Raw genomic sequence first — 21,911 nt, forward strand, 5'->3', positions numbered from 1 at the left:
AATTACATATTGTTTTTGTGGTTAATCACTGTGCTTAATTATGTTCAGTTTGTAACAATGAAAATATATCCTGCCTATCAGACATTTACATGATGATTCATAACAGTAGCAAAATTACAGTTATGAAGTAGCAACGAAAATAATTTTATGGTTGGGGGTCACCACAACAGGAGGAACTGTATTAAAGGGTCGCGGCATTAGGAAGGTTGAGAACCACTGCCTTAGAACATCGATGGTTGAGAGCCTTGAGACTGGATGAGTTTGCCTAGGGAGCGTAAGTAAAAAGAGGCGAGAAGAGAGCTCAGGCTGAGCCTGGGGCCAGCGGACGTGTAGGCACCCAATAGAGAAGGAGCAACCGAGAAAGGAAATTGAGCGGTGAACTGCCAAGAGAAGGGCTCTACACGACAGTGTTGCCAAGCCTTCTTGATCAGGGGGCGGCTTGTGCTCAGGGAAACACACTCGGGAAATGCCGGCATATGCTACAGGAAGTTGAAAGGCAGGCTGCAAAATGGCATGCAAATTATAATTGCAACCATGTACAACCATGCACAGAATATGCCTGCACGTGTGCTCAGTAAGCATTTGGTGAATGAATTAGTGAACCAAAATTAATAAACATAGGAACAACCACAACACAGCCACTACAAGGCAATACACAAAATTGACACTAGTTGTGAGCAGTGAGGTACAATTAGAGGACATTTTTTCAACATTTCTGCAGTGTTTTGTTGTCTATTTTTTTCTTTGCTTTTCTTTTTTTAAATATGGAACGCTTCGCGATTTTGTGTGTCATCCTTGCTCAGGAGCCATGCTTATCTTCTCTGTATCGTTCCAATTTTTGTCTATGTGCTGCCAAGGCGAGCACTGTTGTCTATTTTTTTTTTTTCTAATGATGTTTTGCCAATTCTGTGCATCCATCTGTGACTGCTGCCTTCAGAGACACTGTTCCCGGACACCCTGTAGGGATCTGCTCTGCCTGCTCTCTCCTACTGGTTGGGAAACCCCTGACACCACTCCTGACCGGCTTAATTTTTAATTCTCTTCAGTTCCATCAGCAAATATTTACGGAATCATCTTCGGCCTAGAGAGGTCATCAGTGTACGGCGTCTTTGCTCTCACATTGCTCACAGTCAAAGGGCGACAGATGTGGAGACCTTGCTCCCAATCCGCTCCCCCGCTAGTCACCCTTATTCAGTCTGTCCCTGAACTCTCATTCCTGTTTGTTTACACTTTTGGGCTTCCACCAATGTCCTTCCTGCTTCCAGCTGTGACCTTCACCCTTCTCCAACTAGCCCTGCTCCTCCAACTAGTCTTTTCCTGTATCCGATTAGGATAAATAACCCCCACCAGCCAATACCTGGAATAAACAGTTGCAGTGGAGTTTCTACCACGGAGGTGATTTCTCTGAGTTCCTGCATAAACTGGCTTTTATGGACATGTGTTTATTGTATGTGCGTGACTGTTGTGCCCCCTTATTTATTTATTTTTTTTAAAAGATTTTATTTATTTTTAGAGAGAGGGGAAAGGAGAAAGAGAGGAAGAGAAACATTAATGTGTGGCTGCCTCTCGCACGCCCCCAACTGGGGACCCAGCCTGCAACCCAGGCATGTGCCCTGACTGGGAATCAACCAGCAACCCTTTGGTTCGCAGGCCAGCGCTCAATCCACTGAACTGCACCAGTCAAGGCTTCCTTTATTTTTTTATAGCTCCTGAGGGTTGTCATAGGTTTTGCTAGAAGAATGTACCTTATACTGTAAAACACCCACCATCCACCAGGAACTCATCTCACAGAGCTTGACGTTAATTGATACAGTTGTCCACAAAAGAAAAGTACTGGCTTATGCTGACAGAGTAACTGTTTATGTTTGTTGAAAGCACACCATGTGTCAAGCATTGTTGTAAGCACTTTATTGAAATTACTTCTTTTCACCCCCCCAACACTCTATGGGAAAGATACTAGTATTACTCTGTTTTACAGATGAGGTGCAGAAATGTTAAGAAACTTGCTTGCAATGTTAGGTGACGAAACTGGGATTCATACCCAGACAGTTGGACTCCAGTGCCACCTGCACTATACTCACTATAAACTTACACATACAGGTACATCATATATCACTTTTTGTATTGTTTTAAGTCAATTAACATTGATTACTACCTGGCTTATACTAACCTCTTAAAGCAACCTTGGCACACTTTCACATCATTACATTAGAAGGGGCAAAACTTTGAGACACCAAAATGACTCATTAGACCATGTGCATTTTCTATCATTTTGGGAGGACGCGTTTTGTTTAGGTTACAAAAGAGAAACATGTCTAGCATGACTAAAAACAATTACTATCTTGAAATGTTTTGGGTGTTATTCTAGTCCTAGAGGAGATAAGCCCCCCAAAGGCCTGTAATTCATTTATTTTGTTTAAGATGTTCCAGCAGAGCAAAGACCACCACACTGGAACCTTGCCATGGCTCTCCTCCTTGTAAAGCCAATTTAGTATTAGGCCAGAGTCCTGGGATGGGATCCAAAGAAGCCTCATTACTGAAGTAATCAGAAACCCCTGCTAGACAGTGACTTCCCTTCCTGAAGCAGTCATATGGCCTGGACTCGGAGAAAAAGTTTTATGAGAAGATCTTGTTATACTATAAGCCAATTAAGTCACCAAGGCAGCTCTTTTAAGACTAACAGGTTAGTGAAGAAACAGGCACCTTTACACGTAGTCAGTGGAAGCAATGGCTGGTCCTGTCTTTGAAGGAAAAGTTGACAATTACTATGGAACTGCAAAATGCACATATCATTTGCCCCCAGCCATCCCATGAGTGGGGATATATCCTAAAGATAACTCACATACGTGCAAAATGTACATTCAGATGTCCACCGCAGCACTGTTTGTCAAGAGACCAAAAATCATCTCTAAATGTAAATCAATAGGAAATCTATTAGATAAATTATAATACAGCCCTACAGTGAAATTTTGTGCAGCCATTTAAAGGGCAAAAAGTATTCCTGCAATGGAATATTACCAGCAATCTAGAAAAGAACAAACTGCTGCTGCTCACAAAAGGAGCCAGATACAGATGATTACCTACTATATGGTTTCAATTATATGAAAGTTCAGAACCTCCCTTTCTGGCCAAGATGGAATAACAGGGACCAGATTTATCTTATCTGAAATACAAAAAAAAAAAAAAAGACAATATATGCAACTATGGAATATGATTTTAAAGACATTGGACATCAGAATATGAAGGACAGTGAACCCTGACAGACAGGAAACAAACTAAGTGAGCCCTACAATTGACTGTCCCAGCTTACTACTATGTGGCAGTTTCTAGGCCAATGACGCAACAAGGGGGAACCCAGTTACAGCCCAGTGGACTTTCGGGGTTGAGTAAATGGAGCTGAGAGTTCAGGAAGACCAAGGCAGCTAGAGTTAGCAGGACAGTATTACAGAGAGGAGGGCACTGCACAGAAAGAGAGAACCTTAGAGATCTGTAGAGGGTATTCCTCAAGCATTCAGATGGATATTGATCAGTCTGGAGGAAACTGACTGAAAGGAGCAGGGGCAACAATTGCTAGAACTCACATAAGGGTTCTAAGTAGTTCTTGTCCCTACCAATAAGAACCGAAAAGCTCCTAACTCATGGTGACTTGATTAGAGTCCTCAGGCAGCTATTGCTTCAGTAATGGGGTTAAATTAGATCTAGACTGAAAGCTTTTCTGGGTTCCACTTAACAAAGCTTAAAAATAAAACTCAAAGGAATCAAACTATTTTCAAAAAACTTGACTGCATCACACAATAAAGTTCAAGAATCCTTAAAGGAATATAAAAATATAGCACACACAATATAAGAATTCACAATGTCTGGCATTGAACTGAATATTAACACTATGTAAGGTACAATTCCAAAATGGCTCCTGAAGACTTTCTGCCCTAGCCCCCAAAACTGTGACTATGGTTCGATAATATGCTCATGGCTATATGAAGTTGCATAGCAAAAGTGATTCAACAGATATAATTAAGATTACTAATTGATTGACTTAGAGTTAATCAAAAGAGATATCCTGGTGGACCCAAGCTAATCACATTGAGATCTTAAAAGCAAAGTTTTCTCTCCCTGGTAGTAGAGGGGGAACTGAGAGAGATTCCAAATGTGAAAAGGTTACACCACAGCATTACTGATGTGAAGCTGAAGAGGTCCAAGTGTCAAGGAATGCAAGTGGCCTTGAGAAACTGAGAATGCCCCAAGACTGTCAGCCAGGAAGCAAAAAACACAACAGGGAATCTCAGTCATACAGGTACAAGGAAATGACTGTCAATCACTTGAAAGAGTTTGGAAGCGCATTCTTTGGAGATGATATGATGATCTATATAGAAAATCACAAGAAGTCCACACACAAAATAAACCATCTCCTAGAATTAATAAATAAGTTCAGCAAGGTCACAGGATATAAGATCGACATACAAAACTCAATTTTATTTCTAAATAGTAGCAATGAACATGGAAAAACCAAAATTAAAACTACAGTATCACCCACAATCACTCAAATAAAATACACGGGTATGAATCTTAAAAAATGTACAGGACTTGTATGCTGAAACTACAAAACACTGATGAAAAATACAAAAGGAGATCTAACTACACGGGGAGATACACTTTGTTTATGAATCAGAGGAGTCAACAAAGTAAAGATATCATTACTCCACAAAATGTTTTATAGGTTTAACACCGTTCTTATTTTAAAAATGCAGAAAAAAAATTCTCAGCAGCAGACAAGATCATTCTAAAATGTGTATGGAATGCCCTGGTTGGTCTGGCTCAGTGAATTGACTGCCGGCCTGCAGACCGGTCAGGGCACATGCCTGGGCTGCGGGCTGGGTCCCCATCTGGGGGGCCACAAGAGGCAACTACACATTAATGATTCTCTCCTTCTCTTTCTGTCTCCCTTCCCCTCTCTCTAAAACTAAAATAAATAAAATCTTTTAAAATAAAAAAATAAAATGTGTATGGAAAGGTAAAAATAAATAGAATAGTTAAAAACAATTTTGAAAAATAAGAATAAAGTGGAAAAAGAATTACTCTACTAAATTTTAAGACTTAGTATGTAGCAATAGTAATCAAGACTGTATGACATTGTGAGATACTGTGGAGGGACAGACAGAGAGATCAATGAAACAGAATACTGAATCTGAACAAACTCACACAAGTATGCCCAACTGACTTTTAACAAAAGTGCAAAAGCAATTTAATGAAGGATAGCTTTTCAACAAATGATGCTGGAGCAATTGGACATTTATTGACAAAAAAAATGGACTTCAATCTAAACCTTGCACCTTATTCAAAAACTAACTCAAATGGGCAAAACTAACAGATTTTTAAAATCCTCACCCAAGCACATGTTTATTGATTTTAGAGAGCAGGGAAGGGAGGGAGAAAGAGAGGGAGAGACACATTAATGTGAGAGACAAACATCGATCAGCTGCCTATTGTACGTGCCCCAACAAGGGACCTGGCCTGCAACCCAGGCATGTGCCCTGACTGGAACCAAACCTGCGACCTTTCGGTTTGCAGGACAATGCCCAGCCCACTGAGCCACACCAGCCAGGGCTAACTCACAGATTTAAGTGTAAAACGGAAAACTTTTAGAAGAAAATAGAGGAGAAAATCTTTGGGATGTAACACTTGATAAAAAATTCTTAGATATTAATTTTTATAATAAGTATGATAATAAAAATTAAGGACTTTTGCTCTGAAAAAAAAAGAAAAGAAGCCCTCTTAAAAGGATTAAAAGACAAGCTTAGAGACTGGGAAAAAATATTTGCAGACTACATACCTGACAAAGTACTCATATCTAGAATATATTAAGAACTTTTGAAAGTCAACAGTTTGAAAAAATCCAATCAGAAACTGGGCAAGGCCCAGGCTGCTGTGGCTCAGTGGATTGAGCGTTGACCTGCGAGCCAAGTGTCGCTGGTTCGATTCCCAGTCAGGGCACATGCCTGGGTTGCACGTCAGGTCCCCAGTTGGGGGCACGAGTGAGAGGCAACCACACAGTGATGTTTCTCTCCCTCTCTTTCTCCTTTCCCCTCTCTCTAAAAATAAAATAAACAAACAAATAAATAATTTTTTAAAAAAAGAACTGGGCAAAAGACATAACGTTTATTTCACTGAAGAGAATATACATACAGCAAATTAACACATGAAAAGATGTTCAACATCATTAGCCATTAGAGAAATGCAAATTAAAATCACAATGAGATATCAGTACACATCTATCTAAATGGCTAAAATAAAAAATTTGTGATAACACAAAACGCTGTTGTTCAGATGGAGACACTGGATCACCCATACATTGCTGGTTGGAATGTGAAATGGTGCGGCCACTCTGGAAGAGTATGGAAGTTTCTTACAAAACCCAACAACGTGCAATTTACTATACGACTCCCATTACACTCTTGGAAATAATCCAAGAGAAATGAAAACTTGTTTCCACACCGCAACCTGCACGCAATGTTTACAGCCACTATGTTTGTCGTAGCCCCAAACTGGAAACAACCCAAATGCTTTTCAATGAATGAATGGTTAAACAAACCATGGCACGGACTCAAAATCTTACAAATGTTAGAGCTAAGCCTAGGGCACGTTGGGAGTGCAGAGGAGCAGTCAGTTAGCCTAGCCTGAGGGAAGGTGGAAAAGGGGGTCAGGGCAGGCTTCCAGGAGCAAAAAGCACCTGAGCTTGGTCTTGAAATGTAAATAAGAGCTAGTTAGATCAAAAAAGCGGAAAGAGCATTCAGGTGGAGAGAACAGCATGTGCAAAGACATGAAGTCTGAAGAGAGCACTATGTGTTTCAGGGCCTACACATGCTAACTCAATGCAGTTGGAGCCCGATGGGGACTAGCAAGAGATGTACCTGCAGACATCAGCAGACTAGCCTTAGGGCCTCCAGGCTAAGCAGCCTCTCAACGTCTGGTAGTTACTGAAGGGTCTTCATTGGGAAAGTGAGCTTCATAGCTCTGTTTCTGAGAGCTCTCTGTCAGATGCTGGGAAAGCTAGTTTGGAGGGTGGTGAGAGTGACGACTGCGAGACCAACATGAAGGCTGTTCCAATGGTTCAGAGAATGAGCAAAAGGTTGTGGCAGCAGAGAGGAGCATGGGGGATGAGCACAAGACACATTTGGTGAATCTTAGCAAAGTGTTCATTGTTCACGGTAAAATGTTGTAGGGCAGGGGAGAAGAGTCGTTTGGGAGGCAGAATCCATTGGGCATGGAGACCAGTTCCTGAAGGTGAGGATACAGAAAACCTCTTCCTTACTGTCCCCTTTCTGCCCTGGTAACAATGCTGTGTCCACTGTCCCCCATCCATGCCCTGTTCCTACTCTTTGCCTTAGTGCTTCTGGGCTTGGGAGGTCTGGCACAGTAAGCAGAGGTGATCACCTTTCAGGTTACTCAGAACCAACACACACTGATGCATAAGCTAGAGGAGCATTTATCTCTGTCCCATGGTGGCTGCGTAACTTGGTCTTGGCACCTCTTGGGCACACTGTCCCCTTGTGAGGCCTCAGATCCCTGGGAAGCTGACTTGGGAAACATGCACTCAGACCTAAGGGAACTGGGTGTTCTTGGATGTTGTTTAGGGCATGGCAAAGCATGTCATCATGCAGAGGGTACCAGCTTGGAAGTCAGACAGACCTGGGTTCAGAGCCCAACTCTGCCACAGGTCTCAGCTATGAAAGCTTGAAGACATTTCTTGACTTCTCTGAGCTTGTTTCTTTAGCTCTAAAATGGCAATGGTGATTCTCTGCAACAACACCTGTGAAAACTAAACAAGATCATGAAGGGAAAGCTCCAGGCTCATGCTCCACATGCCATCTGTGTTGGTTGTTTTCTGTTATCTCAAATGAACCCTGCCTTCAACAAAATCCACCTCACTAGATACTGGTATATTAGTGCCCTCCAGAAATGGCAGCTCTTTTGCTTAGACAATGCTGGATAAACATAGATAGAATCTTCTCAGAAGCCCTTTCTCAGAAACCAGTTGTTCAAAGCTCCATTATCTCATGACAGGCATGTTACAACATCGTGAAGGACAGAAAGTTCTTCAACCACTGGCTGGGCTCAGGTGACACATCTATCCCATCAGCAATATACCCGTATCCATTTGCCACACAGGTGGATACTTCTGCAGGTGGCTGATCTTATCCACCATGTACTGATTTGTCCTGGTTTCGATTTCCAAAGGTGGCCTTTTTCTACCCTGTCCCTAGAGTCTGGGGACCAGAGTTCCCCGTGTATTGACCACCTCTGAATGGGGTCAATTAGATCACTGTTTACTGCTTCAAGCTCCCTTTTCAGAATAAGCTCTGCTGGGATCTCAAATGGAAAAGACACAGCAGCCCTTTGGTTGTGGAGCAGATTGGACAGAACAGCGAGTCTGGGTGAAGGTTTGTGAACCTCTGTCCTGGGAAGAGGGCTGCCAACTTCCCTTCCTGTTTTTTCTTATTTAAGAAATGCATGGAAGAATTAGTCTGAAGAGATAATTAATAGAAAAAACAACTGGCAGCCACTCCTGGCTCTGACTCATTGTGCACACTCCTGCGGTCGTTACCATGGTTTCAAGGCTGAAGTTTTCTCCTTTCTGCCCCCCGACTGTTCTGTTCAGTCGTCATCACTCTGCTCCACGGACTCCTCCACAGTTGGCCTCCACAGACTGGTTCAGACCTAAACCTATATAGAAGCTAGACTTTTTGTTGTTTGCTTTACAAACAACATTTATTGCCTTTTCTCTTGGAAATAAAAAACAATATGCCCGTTGATACAAACAGAATATGAACAGGAAAAAAGAAGAAAATTAGCCATAAATTCACATTCCAGAGCTAACACAAGATTTTATAATATTATCCTGCCCATGTTTTTATGATGCATGCAGCATAGTTGAGATGGAACATGATTTTGTATCTGTCTCTAAAGTGCTTTTAACCCTGAAAGCCCCCACAGACTTGTGGCTATGCTTTTCTCCTTTGATCTTTGGCCCTTGAGGCACTGCTTTGGGCAAATTCAACCTCTTGCACAGGCTTGCTAATTATTGTTGTTGCTGTTATCTATAGGAACGAGTGAGACGCAATGTTCCATGCCCTAAGCATTTGCCAGGCTCATCAGCCATTGAACACAGGCTCTTCGCTGGAATCTGAAGTCAGCTTCACTCCCACTCCAAGACTACATAGCCAGTTGTCTCAGGAAGGGCTGTTCTCTATGAAAACCCAGAAGAAAAGGCGCCTCCTGGGCCTCCTGGCTGGCGATGAACCGATGAATATCAGCCCACATTATCATCGTCAAAACCCACCGTACATCTCCCAGCTTAACTTGGCAAGTCAGTACATGGCACCTGTGGAATCCACCTCAGAAGTGGGGGTGTTACGGATCAAACTGGGGCTCGTTCAGGTGGTGCCTTGGTATAAGACCCAACAATTAGTGTTGAGAAAAACAGGTCTTTATTTACAATATTCCAACCTTGGTGGGACTGGGAGCACTCCTGCTCAGAGCCCTGTTCTTCCATGGCACCCAGCATTTCCCTTGCTCCCCAAAAGTCTAGAAACCAAAACCATGCCCGGAAGTTCCCCATCCCTTATCTGTCAGCTCTCTCCTTCAGGATCTGGGGTATGCTGTCATCAGCCTCCGTATAACAGTCCAGGAAAGCATGTGCCGTGTTACATTGGATCATGGTGATTTTCAGGAAAGGCACGAGTCCTAAGAGAGTGTCCTCTCCCCATGTCCCAAGTTCCAAGAGGCCAGATAGAGTCCAGGTCTTCAAGGCAGAGCCCTTGGTGGCTTCGGAGTCAGCTAGAGTGGGCGCAATGAAAGCAGCAACGAGCCTGCTTTCTTACTGACCCAGGCCGCATGGCTGGATCCTGACTGCAAACTGCATAGCTGCTTGCTGCTTCTTTAAAAAAAATTTTTTTTAAATTATTTAAAATAATATTTTTATTTATTGATATTTAGAGAGAGGGGAAAGGAGTGAGAAAGAAAGGGAGAGAAATATCACTGTGTGGTTGCCTCTCATGCACCCTCAACTGGAGACCCGACCTGCAACACAGGCATGTGTCCTGACTGGGAATCAAACCTGTGACCCTTTGGTTCACAGGCCAGTGCTCAATCCGCTGACCAACACCAGCTAGAGCTTCTTGCTCCTTCTTTCATGGCTGCTATGACATCCTTCTACATCATGGCACACCTTTCACCATGCTTCTCCAACATGCTCCTTATATCATGCTTCTTCTTCTTACTCCAGCTCTTAAGCCAAAACTGCATGGCACCTTCTTTCAAACCAGACCTCATGGTGGATGGGAGGTGGGGTGCGGGGTGGCCCTTCTACATCCTTTCAAACTGCATGGGCCCTTCTTCATGGCTCCTTCATAATTTTAAATGTTGACCTCAGCACCATATATCATTGTTATGAAAAGTATCTTAAGCCATATCATCTGCCATTTTACCCAGGCAGTAGCACAGCTATTATCTAGCCATCAGCTTGCCATAGACATGCAAAGTACTTTACAAGCCGTATTATTTCCTTCCCCTATCCACCGAACCATGGGCTGGGGACTTTGGGGATCCCTCCCTGGTTCTGTTACAGGGGAGCAATGATCCCTTCTGTACTGGGTGTGCTCCCCACAATTGATCATTCCCAAGCTGAAACGAGATGTGCCCAAGATATGCTGTGTCCAGAAACCACAGCAGTGCAACGTGAGGGTGAGGGGGCTGCTTGTTATGTATGAGTTGCAGATGGGCATGGCCTCAGAAATACCTGACCCACTGATCTGAGCACAAAACATCCCAAGTACATCAAGACTGTCTCCAAGAACTAAATTGTGAGCTGGACCACCTATAGGTTGTGGCTGGCAGCTCACTCTCTTGTGGAGTGAAGGAAAAGTCCTGACCTTATATGTAAACTGGGGGGAAGGGGTTGCGGGGAAGGGGAGAAAGTGTGAGGGCACAAATTCAGAACTCATTTATCTTAAGCTAATCCTCTATGAACTAGTCATTGTTTTATGTGCTGCATAAGTATGAATTTATTTAACGCTCATAATATCCTATAAGTAGGTACTATTATCATTAACTCCATTTTCAAGATGATGAAACTGAGCCAAAGACTTAAGTAATTTCAAGGTCACAGAGCTAGTAGCCAGATGGTGGAGCAGGGATTTGAAATCAGGCATTTGGCTCAAGAATCCATGCTTTTAACTACTATACTATGCTGCACCATTATAGTCATTTTGGAGAATACACAGAAACATACACAAGAACCCATGGTCGCACCACTGGTCATGTTTTTGCCAAGCAGCTTTCCTGTCCTTTATATGCATATATTATACAGTACACTATATACTTTTTAAAAAAGGAATATTCTATAGCTTGGTCTGTAATCTTCCTTAAGGCCATTTCCCGTTTCTATACAGACAGCTTTACACTCATTATTGTAAGTGGCACATATCCTTTTCTGTGACTGAAACATTTTCTATGTAAGCGATGTCCTACAGTTTCCAGTTTTCCTCCATGTCAGAGTTCTGTAAGAGGCTTTTTTGCAAACTACCCTTCGAACCAAATCAGCCACAGCTGCAAAATAAAATTTAGACAGGAACAACCACAAGGGAGGGCGGGCTTGTGTGTAGCAAGGGGCAGGAGGTGGAAGAAGCCACCGAGGCTCTTCCTGCCTTCCCTTTGTCTGGCGGCCACGCGGGATTGGCTGGAGCTGGCGCCGAGAGACTGCAGAGGCCCGCGGCTTCCACCACGCAAGCGTGAAGTGTGTGGGGTCGAAGAAGCAGGGGAACAGAGCTGGCGAAAATAAAGGCGTGTGAAAGAAGGAACAAAAAGCGCAGAGGCGGAGTTTCCTGCCGCGGTTTACCTTTGGCCCCGCCCACACCCCAAGCTTCTTATTGGTCAGGCATCTTCAGCTCTATTGGTCCGAGAGCCAAAGGCCTGGGTCTGCCCCAAGATATGCCTGCTTCCGGAGACACACTCAAAAGGGTGAGTTGCAATGCCGCTTTCAGGCATTTGTTTGGGACAGGCCAGGAGGGCCTGAAGGGGCTTTGCACGACAACTGACACAGTTGAGAATCGAACGTCAAGTTTCGCAGATGCCGCCCAAAGGAAAAAGCAGTTCTGGAAAAGGGGGGAAAGGTAGAGCGGGAGAGCAACCAAGGAGAATGGGGTCGGTTGAGAGAAGGGAGGGGAGGCAGCTGGCCGGCGACCCCCGGGGTCCGGGACGGAGGCAACGGGTTGTCAGTGACCGGGAAGTGATTAGAGACAATCAGTGTAGACTTCTCTGGAAGGTTTTAATTTAAAAAGCATGGAAATTAGATGGTAGATAGAAGAGGACAAAGAACTAAGAGAAGGTTTTGTTTGGGGAAAACTTGGGAGTGAGGCTGATGTGAAGGATCCAGTAGAATTTGAGGTAAAGTTATAGAGGAATGAGATTTAAGAAAAAACGGGGTCCAGGACAGGCGTGGAGCAGTTGAGCTTTGAAGAGAAGGGACACCTGATGCTTGAGGCCACAAGGAAAGAGATGGGGATGGGTGTGGTTGTAAAAACAGCGGCCTGAGAGGGGGAAGGGGTGGAGTTCATAGGAGTTCATACTTAATGGCCTCAATTTCTTTTTTTAAGATGTCATTTATTTATGTTTTAGAGAGAGGGGAAGGGAGGGAGAAAGAGAAGGAGAGAAACCTCCGTGTGCGAAACATCCATCGGTTGCCTCTCGCGCGCCCCCAACTGGGGACGTGGCCTGCAACCTGGGCATGTGCCCTCACCCGAATCCAAGTGGAGACCTTTGGGTTTGTGAGATGACGACCAACCCATGAGCCACACCAACCAGGGCATGGCCTCCATTTCTTAGTAAAGTGAAAGGCAAGGGTGGTTTTTGAGACTGAGGGGCAGGGACTGAGTATGAGTTCGGAGAGTGGTAAAGGTTTGGAATAGTCGCTGAAGGTGATGAGAGCAGGAGTGAAACACTAATAAAGGATTGCCCTGTGGACTGAGAGCCTAAGATTGCAGGCCATGAATTTGTAGAGGACACATTCTGCACAATCATGATTTACTTAGTACCATGCAACTGGCACAATATAGGATTGAAAAGAGTTAGGTATACCCTTGAGCCAAGGCTGAGGCTTTGTTGGGACAATGATGACAGAAGGGTAGCAACACCAGGGAATTAAGGGTGCTAGTGGGAAGGGATCACGTTCAGATGATCAAGCATGGGGTCCAGACTGGGAAGGGGAGAGGTCTGGGAGTGTAGGGGAGCATAGCGGGATAAAGGGACTGAAGGTGGAGGTGGTTTCTGTGAAGACAGAGAGCCAGTGCTGTGGGAATGAAGCATGAGGAAGCTGGAAGAACAGGAAGTTGTTCAGAGACTGAACTATTAGTTCTGAGCGGCACAGTTTCATCGTGTGCCTCTGGGAGCAGGTGGCCCGGAATAGAAGGTATGGGCATTCCGGAGGGAGGTCCAGAGCTGCGCTGTTAGGTTGTTGGATGCTTCTAAAGCGTAGATGATGCGGTAATCTTAAGACGATGGCAGGAGGGAGAGTGGAAAAGAAGCCTGAAGCTGCTGCCAAAGTCCTCAGTCAATCAAAGGGAGTGAGGTGGCAGTCAGAAGATGACAGCATCCAATGGGGGAGAGGATGGGATGACTGGAAGTCATCATTATTTAACAGTGAATATACAGCAGACCCACTTAAAAGTTTGATGGAGCCCTGGCTGGTGTGGCTCAGTGGATTGAGCATCAGCCTGCTAGCTGAAAGGTCGCTGCTTTGACTCCCAGTCAGGGCACATGCCTGGGTTGTGGGCCAGGTCCCCAACAGTTTGGAGCATGTGAGGTAACTGATCAATGTTTCTCTCCCTCTCCTCTCTCGCTTCCTCACTCTCTAAAAATAAATTTTAGAAAAGTTTGATGTAATCAAACTCCTTTGGTAGTAATATGTTCTAAGGCATTTGGTGGTCAGTACAGTATATTGGGTTTTCAGTTGAGTTGAAATTTATTGAACAACTGTTGTGTGCCAGGCACTGTGCTAGGCATTGGAGCTACATGTATGGTGGAATGTCCTGATTAAAACTTTTCAATGGCTACCTATTACTTGCAGGATAAATTCCAAGCTCCTTAATGGGGCCCAAAGGCCCTCATGCCTTAACCCTCAGCCATGGCCCCTGGGCTCATCTCACAGCACTCCTGCCTCAGATTAGGCTTTATCCATAGTTTCCAACACATAGCTTTCTGTTCTTCCACCCTGGAGTGTCCCCTTACCTCTGTTCTTCCTTCCCTTGGTCAGTGCCTATACATCTAGGAAGCCTTCCCTGACTGGCTAAAATGTCCCTCTGTGCTTCCACAGCCTTCTGTCCATAGGTCATAGATCATTCTGAAATGATCTGTTTACATATCTGAAAGCAGATGAGCCCATGAAGAAAGGTACCATGGCTTGCTCATCTTTGTGTTCCCAGTGCCTGGAACTTAGTAGTTACTTAGGAAATGTTTATTGAACTGAACATTTAATCCAACAATAGCTTAGGAAAATCAGCCTCTAATAATAAGTTTTCTGCCATCAGCACAGAAGTTGACATATAGTAAAATGATATACTAGTAAAACGTGTTTCTGCCAGTCATTGTTAATCTGAATACTGATAATGAGGCAATGTAGCTGACTGGGAATTTGGATATAAATGTATTCTTTAGCCAGATATCGGTGATGTGGAATTTGATCTTTATTTAAAATATATTCTTAGCCCTGGCTGGTGTGGCTCAGTGGATTGAGCGTTGGCCTGCAAACTGAAAGGTTGCTGGTTTGATTCCCAGTCAGGGCACAGGCCTGGGCTGCGTGCCAGGTCCCCAGTTGGGGGCATGCGAGAGGCAACCAATCTATATATCTCGCACATCAGTGTTTCTCTCCCTTTCTCCCTTCCCCTCTAAAAATAAAAAATTTTAAATATATTCTTAGGGATTTTACGTATTGGAACTGTGAGTATTCAGATACATAGTTGCAGGGCTTATTAGAAATTTTACAAGAGCTTAGGAGTTTTCACTTAGAAGGCAGGATATCAAACTGGGTCCAGATTCTCTGGATCCGGCTTCTGGGACTCATTCAGTCATGAGCACACTCATCTGTGTATTTTTCAGTAAAGGATTTATGTAGGGCACAAATTTCCTGTTTTAAGAGAAGTGAGTCATAGATTAATTTAGCTTGATGTAGTCAAGTGTCTGGCAGAGTTCCCTTTTGAAGCTTGGTGCTGTGACAGAAGTATCAACTCCTGTTGTGTTGGACCATTCTGTAAATATCAAGCTGCAGTTTAAATGAGTGCCTGTCATCTCTTCTCTAAAGGGGGAGCAGCATCTGGGAGTGACAGTTCTGACAAGAAGTCTCAGGGTCCCAAAGGTGGTGGCAATGCCGTAAAGGTGAGTTACTAGTTCCTTTTTTTTTTTTCATGTTAAATGTAAATAACATACGTACATATGTTATTTTGGTACACAAAAAAGGAAAAGACAGTTTGCTTAACTCATTCTAAGGGACCAGGGTAATACTGATATAAAATCAAGATAACACAAAAATGGAAAATACAGACCAATTTCACTTATGAAAAGTAATTCCTTTTAAAGGTGTATTAAGTTAGATCTTCCTAGTAAGTGAATGAATTACAGTATTCCCTCACTTATTGTGGGTATTACATTCCAGAACCCCTGCGAAGTAGGAACCTTACATTTATTCTACACCCTTAAACCTACGTAACTTTTAACAACATACGTATACAGTACCGCAAAATCCTGTGATATAGCAAAAAATCCGCAATAAATAATTAAATATAATATTTTAAAAAATCCTGTGATACAGTGAGGCCGCGATAAGTGAACCACGATATAGCGAGGGACTACTGTATTTCTTAGGACAAAATAGCTTATCAAACCAAAAGCTTAGATAAACAGGCAGAGGTACAAGTCTCATTATAGCTGCCCTGCCAGTGAGCTATAAAAGACAAACAGGTAGCCCTGGCTGGTGTGGCTCAGTGGATTGAGTGCCAGCCTGTGAACCAAAAGGTCACTGGTTTGATTCCTAGTCAGGGCACATGCCCGGGTTGCGGGCCAGGTCCCAAGTTGGGACCATGAGAGAGGCAACCAATCAATGTATCTCTCACACATTGATGTTTCTCTCCCACTCTTTCTCCCTCCTTTCCCCTCTCTCTAAAAATAAATAAAATCTAAAAAAACAAACAAACAAACAAAAAAAAACAGGTAAGAGGTGGTTTCTGTTATCCCAGTCTAGTTGGGAGCTGTTAAGTAAAGAAATTAATTTTATCACTGTATAATAGGTACAGTCATGGAATTGTATCATATAAATCCAACTGAATACACACAGCCAGAGAGAGAGCAATAGTGTAAATAGTGTGGGCCATTCTACCCACTTTTCTACTCAATGAACCTATGCCCCAGAGAGAGAATGAGATGGAGACATGAATCTGCTTGTCCATAGTTGACCTCCGTTCTCGTGTGAGCTTCCAACCACGTGAAATGGGATTCTGGTATTCAAAGATTAGTTTTCATGAAACATGGCCTCCTCAATACAAACCAGCTACCTGTAGTTCAATCTGGTGTTCAGCTGAAGAAGTGGCTATTTGTTATATGACAGGCAGGGAGACAGACTCTGTTGTGCTCAATGAGGGCTGACATGTTGGTCTCCAGTGTGGCATCTTCCTAGGGGAGGCTGTGGGGTAATTTGGGTTCTATGCAGTTTTGACCTTACATGCTGACTTTTCCAAGCACCTAACCTAAGGGACAGCTCTACTGCATGTGGCTTCAAAGAGGCATTTTGCCCTTCCTGGACAAAAAATAAGTTCAGTGGGACTAGACATGAGGTATATGGAAAGGAGTTTAGGGTTAAACTTTCTTGTTAAGCTTTTTCTTTTGAAGTAATTTTACTCACATTCAGTTGTAAGAAATAATACATGTATCTCCCTTACCCAGTTTCTCCAGATGGTAGCATCTTAACAAAACTCGTACAATAGCACAACCAGGAGATTGACATTGATACAGTCAAGATACAAGGCTTTCCATCACCCCAGGGATCCTTCCTATTGTCCTTTTATGGCCACGCCTACTTCCCTCCCACCCTTACCTCTGACCACTCCTTTAACCCCTGGGAGCAACTAACCTGATTTTCATTTCTGTAATTGCATCATTTCAAGGATGTTATATGACTAGAATGACATACAGTATGTAACCTTTGGGGATTGGCTTTTTTCATTCAGCATAATTCTCTGGAGATTTTATTCCAGCTGTTATGTGTATCGGTAGTCTGCTTCTTTGTATTGCTGAATAGTGTCCCATGAATGGAAATGCCATAGTATCATAGTATATATAACTGTTCACCTGCTGGAGGACAGCTGGGTTGTGACCAGTGTTTGTGAAAGCCCCAGCAGGGGAGGGACCCAGAACCCTCCAGACTTTTAGAAAGCTCTAGGCTCTTTCCACAACCTGCCATTCTGCTTTAGACCCCACTCCTGAGCCTACCCCTGCCCTGTGTCACTAGACTGTCCAGATTCTGAAACCCACCTGCTGACCTCAGCTTCCCTCCTTCCCCTTCACTTCCTGCCTCCCCCAATCCTGATGTCTTCTCCGCACACAGATCTCCAGGCCCTCCAGCCCACCCTGTTTTCTCCACCTCCTAGGCCTCCTGTCTGTTCTTGAAGACTCGTATGTCCCATAAGTTGGAAATTAGATCGAAGGACTTGACCATTGGACCGAGGAACCCCAACTTTTTTTCCTTTTGCCTGTCCTCTGCATCTGCCTCCCAAACTACAACTCAGGATCAGTCCAGTGGTCTACCTTTCTTACACTTAAACCCAGAATTGATGGACCCTACTGTAGTCACACAGCCCTGGGGGTCGAGGCCACTAATTCCTGGTCTCTCACTTCAGCTGAAGCCCTCAGTAGTGCTCAGCAGCCCTTTGCCACTCACCTCAAGCTGCCCACCCCTTGCTCCAGTCAGTTAGCAGATCACTTCATCCGTGCTTCTCACCACTAGTGTACTTCACATTGACCTGGAGAGTTTCTAAAACTACCAGTGCCTAGCACAGGGTCCCACCCCAGACAAGATGCCTCAGAATCACTGCAGGGTGGGACCTAGGCCTTGATACTGTTTTTTTTAGAACCGTTGGGAAGTAATTATGATATGCTGGCAGGGTTGAGGAACACTGATCCAGTCTGACAGGGTTGGTGTGAGGATTTCATGAGATGATGCATGTACTTAGCATAGCGCCTAGCAAATGTTAGAGACTCAGTAACTTTTAAATATTGTTGTAATTTTCACAAGAAAACAGAGTCTGGAACTCATTGGCTTTCCAGCCTGCTACCAAGAAAATGATCTTTACCTACATCTCCTTTCTTCCTTTGAGGCTAGCTGGTTTCTCAGAGGGTGCTCTGAATAGCAGGCCTTGCTCTTTAATTTATCTCCCTCCAGTTTCTTTGCTGTGTCTTCAGCCTTTCCATCTTCACTGCATCTTTCGCTTCATTCTGAAAAGTATACCCAGGGGTCTTTTAAAATCTATACATGTCTGTGACCCCTTTCCTCTGACTAGAGCCCTTTCTCCTTTTCTAATTCAGTTAGTTGGGGGAGAGCCCCACACGCATCCCTTTCCCACTTTCCATCACCTTCCTGCGCCAGCCTGCTGCAGTCTGGCTCTGCGCCTTACCCCTCTTCTGAAACACTCTGCCTAAGGCCATGGACCACTCTCTGCTCGACTGATTGCACTTCTTACCTGATCACTCCGTAGCATTTAGCCCTGATGACCCTCTCCTCTTTGAAACTTTCTCTCGCCTTGGTTTCTGCTAACACACCTTTCTCTCCCACCCATCTGGCCTTTATTTTTTGTTGTTGTTGTACTAAATTCTTTTTTTTTTTTTAATTTTATTTTTTGGATTTTCAATTACAGTTGTCCCATTTTTTCCCCATTGCTCCCCCCTCCCAGCCCATCCCTTCTCCCACAATCATATCCCTCCCCGTTTTCCATGTTGGCCCTTTTTATTGTGCTTGTTGAGCTGCCTTTTTTTTTTTTTGCTTATTGCTGTTCCCCAAGGATGCCTTTAGCCTACTTTCCTCCTCATCTCATTCTATGTATCCTCCCTGAGTAATCTCATCAGCTGCTTCTGTAGCATCAGCTACTCCCTGCACGTTGGTTGCTCCCAAATTCTCTGTAGTTGGGCACTCTTCTAAGACGCCAGTCTTACACAGTTGCCAGTTGGTCAGTCACACTTGCAAACCCCCCAGGTACCACACACTCATTATGTCTAGCCTGCCTGTCAGACTGTCCAAACCAGAATGTTTGTTTCTTCAAATATCAAGTGGAAGATGGTAGCCCCTTTCTGTGGTCACGAATGCTGTGTGCCCTTTCCCAGTAATTGAACCAGAGGTTGCTTTGTGCATGTGGAAGCAGAGAGCAGGAGGCAGTCTAGAAGCTGTTGCACCCAGAGCAAGTTGAGGTCTGATGAACAGTCCCTGTCCCCCAACATGATTCTCTGTAGTATCCAGATTATTGTCCCCGCCTCTCCTGGACAGTGCTGGACACATTCTGTAGAAGTTTGCCTCTTTGAGCCCTGCTTTTGGACACATTCTTTCCTTTGCTGTGTTCCTATCTCCTGTGTAACTCCTCCAGTCAGGAAGCTACTCCTGTGGGTCTAGGATTCCTTTGCCCCCAATTTCAGTAGTTGAACCCTGAGGACAGCCTTGGATTGCTTGTCTCTAACTTTGTGAAGAAGATAGCTTTAGCCCCACCCCGGTGTCACCTACAATATGAAACAAATAACATGTTCTATCTGACTAGGAAGTGAGAAAGCCTGTAAAACAGATATCTTGACAAAATCATTTTTAAGGATACACTTATTTTTTTAAACATGGCTTTTTGTAAACAGAGATCAAATCTGACTACTTCTATGAGCTTGACTGTTCTTAATATCCAAAATAAGATACTTTTTCAAAGTGTTGACTTGTGGGGAGGCTTTATATATTTGGCCTCTTGGTAAAAAGTATTTCCCAGTGGGTTTTTTTTTTTTTTCATATCATCCCCACTGATGAAATAATAGCTAGCTTTTATTGAGTGCTAGCTGCATTATCTCAATCTTCACAACCCTATGAGAACACATAGATACTGTTATTTTCTCAGTGCACAAATGGGGAAAACACTCAGAGGCTTAAAAGCATGCCTGACATCATACAGCAGATTTGGGATTTGACTCCAAGACCCCAAATCTCAACCATTATCATGTTTCATCTTCCTGTTACCACAGAAGTACATGGTAAAAGATGGGAGCTATCCACAGCCAGGTGCCCATTTTCCATCAAAATTGGGGTCCTGAAATAGGGTCTTGATAAGCAAAATAGGTTTGCGGTCACTGCCCAACAGGGTCGACTTTCTAGGATTTTCCATTGTCATGAGCTAATGTAATTTTTCACTAATGAGGGTAATCCAGACATGACTGCTGTACTGTAAAGAAATGAATCGTTTGGATCTCCAGGCGTTATGTGAACATACTTTTTCCTTGTAGGTCAGGCACATTCTGTGCGAAAAACATGGAAAAATCATGGAGGCCTTGGAAAAGTTAAAGTCTGGAATGAGATTCAATGAAGTGGCCACACAATACAGTGAAGATAAAGCCAGGCAAGGGGTATGGCGCTCTTTATCATTTAAAGTGATCTGTCCCCCAACAGTAGGGATTATTTCTATGTTTTGCCATTAATTTTAGCCATATCTTGGTTTAAAGATCTAAAAACAGAAATGTCCAACTTGTGAACAGTTGCATTCAGGTCACCTATGTCTAGGCCTAGGCATGACCAAAATCACAGTTAACAGACACCCAGCAACACTGTGACTGCACGTGTGTTCCATGCAGAGTTGGACTTCTGCTGCCCCTTTGTCCTGTGTTGTCTACTTCTTTACAACCCAAATGAATAAACCTAGGAGAAACCTTAGCGTTCAGGCTACAGTAGAACTGTTCCCTCTTCTGAGCCGCTTAACATCACACGTCTTTTGGGTTTTTCAGGGTGACCTGGGTTGGATGACCAGAGGATCCATGGTGGGACCATTCCAAGAAGCAGCATTTGCTTTGCCTGTAAGTGGGCTGGACAAGCCTGTGTTTACAGACCCACCAGTTAAGACAAAATTTGGATATCATATTATTATGGTTGAAGGGAGAAAATAAAATTGTATGGAATACAGATTATGTTTTATATATTCCGTTTATGTCTTTTAAAGGTGTTAAATAATCCTTGTACTTTATGAACTCTGTCATTGTGGGTTTGTCAGTGTAAAATTGGGTGGGTAAAGGTTATTATACACTGCAGTAGGTATTCAGTCACTGGTTCTCAGAGGTGAGTCAAGCAGACTCCTTTTAATCTGCCGTTCCTTCCCTCCCAGAACTAATTTATCTGATTCTCAGTATATCCATAAGTTAATGTAGAAACCATCTCTAGGGGAGTCAAGTATCAGCTCACACTATTCACACATTGAATCGGTCATCAAAAAGACATACCAGCGTTTGAAAATCATAGAATAGGTTCTTAGACAACACTTGTTTTTATAGGTTAGCCACCTGTAATCTGCCAGGACAATTATTATTAGCTCCATTGTCTTAACATAGTACATGGCACATAAATGGCCATTGAATATTAACTCCTTTGTTTTAAAATAAATGTTTATGGTGGGGAGAAGGCACTCAGTTCTTCCACTGGTTGTACTATACTGAGAAGTTACTCACCAAGTGTTGGTTAAGGGGAGGAATGTCAGTATAAAAACATTCCCTCATCTTCAAATGTATAGTTTATGTTATGACCAGCCTTTCCAGGACTAATATTCTATGTGTCTACATTTTTTAAATTTACAATTCCATATTTAAATAAG

The 21,911-nt window shown here is 43.5% G+C and overlaps 1 protein-coding gene and 1 non-coding gene across 3 annotated transcripts; one reads left to right on the forward strand and one right to left on the reverse strand.

Annotated features, from left to right (window-relative positions):
• Positions 1 to 758: 758 nt before the first annotated feature.
• LOC149990533 (U6 spliceosomal RNA) lies at positions 759 to 865 on the reverse strand. The gene has a single exon (XR_016508714.1). It is a non-coding gene; the product is annotated as a U6 spliceosomal RNA (small nuclear RNA).
• An 11,186-nt stretch (positions 866 to 12,051) lies between these two features.
• PIN4 (peptidylprolyl cis/trans isomerase, NIMA-interacting 4) lies at positions 12,052 to 21,234 on the forward strand. 2 transcript variants are annotated; one of them, XM_090264387.1, is made up of 4 exons: positions 12,052 to 12,167; positions 15,350 to 15,423; positions 20,560 to 20,679; positions 21,055 to 21,234. In XM_090264387.1, exons 1-4 carry the CDS (start codon positions 12,125 to 12,127, stop codon positions 21,211 to 21,213), a joined length of 396 nt encoding a protein of 131 aa, XP_090120513.1. In that variant the 5' UTR covers positions 12,052 to 12,124; the 3' UTR covers positions 21,214 to 21,234. The 2 variants fall into 2 exon arrangements, with proteins under 2 accessions (XP_090120513.1, XP_090120512.1); XM_090264386.1 differs by lacking the exon at positions 12,052 to 12,167 and adding an exon at positions 13,336 to 13,462.
• The last annotated feature ends 677 nt before the right edge of the window (positions 21,235 to 21,911 follow it).

This window comes from Furipterus horrens, unplaced genomic scaffold (genome assembly GCF_987537825.1).
Source record: "Furipterus horrens unplaced genomic scaffold, mFurHor1.1.pri manual_scaffold_17, whole genome shotgun sequence".
In the NCBI taxonomy this organism is placed as follows: domain Eukaryota; kingdom Metazoa; phylum Chordata; class Mammalia; order Chiroptera; family Furipteridae; genus Furipterus; species Furipterus horrens.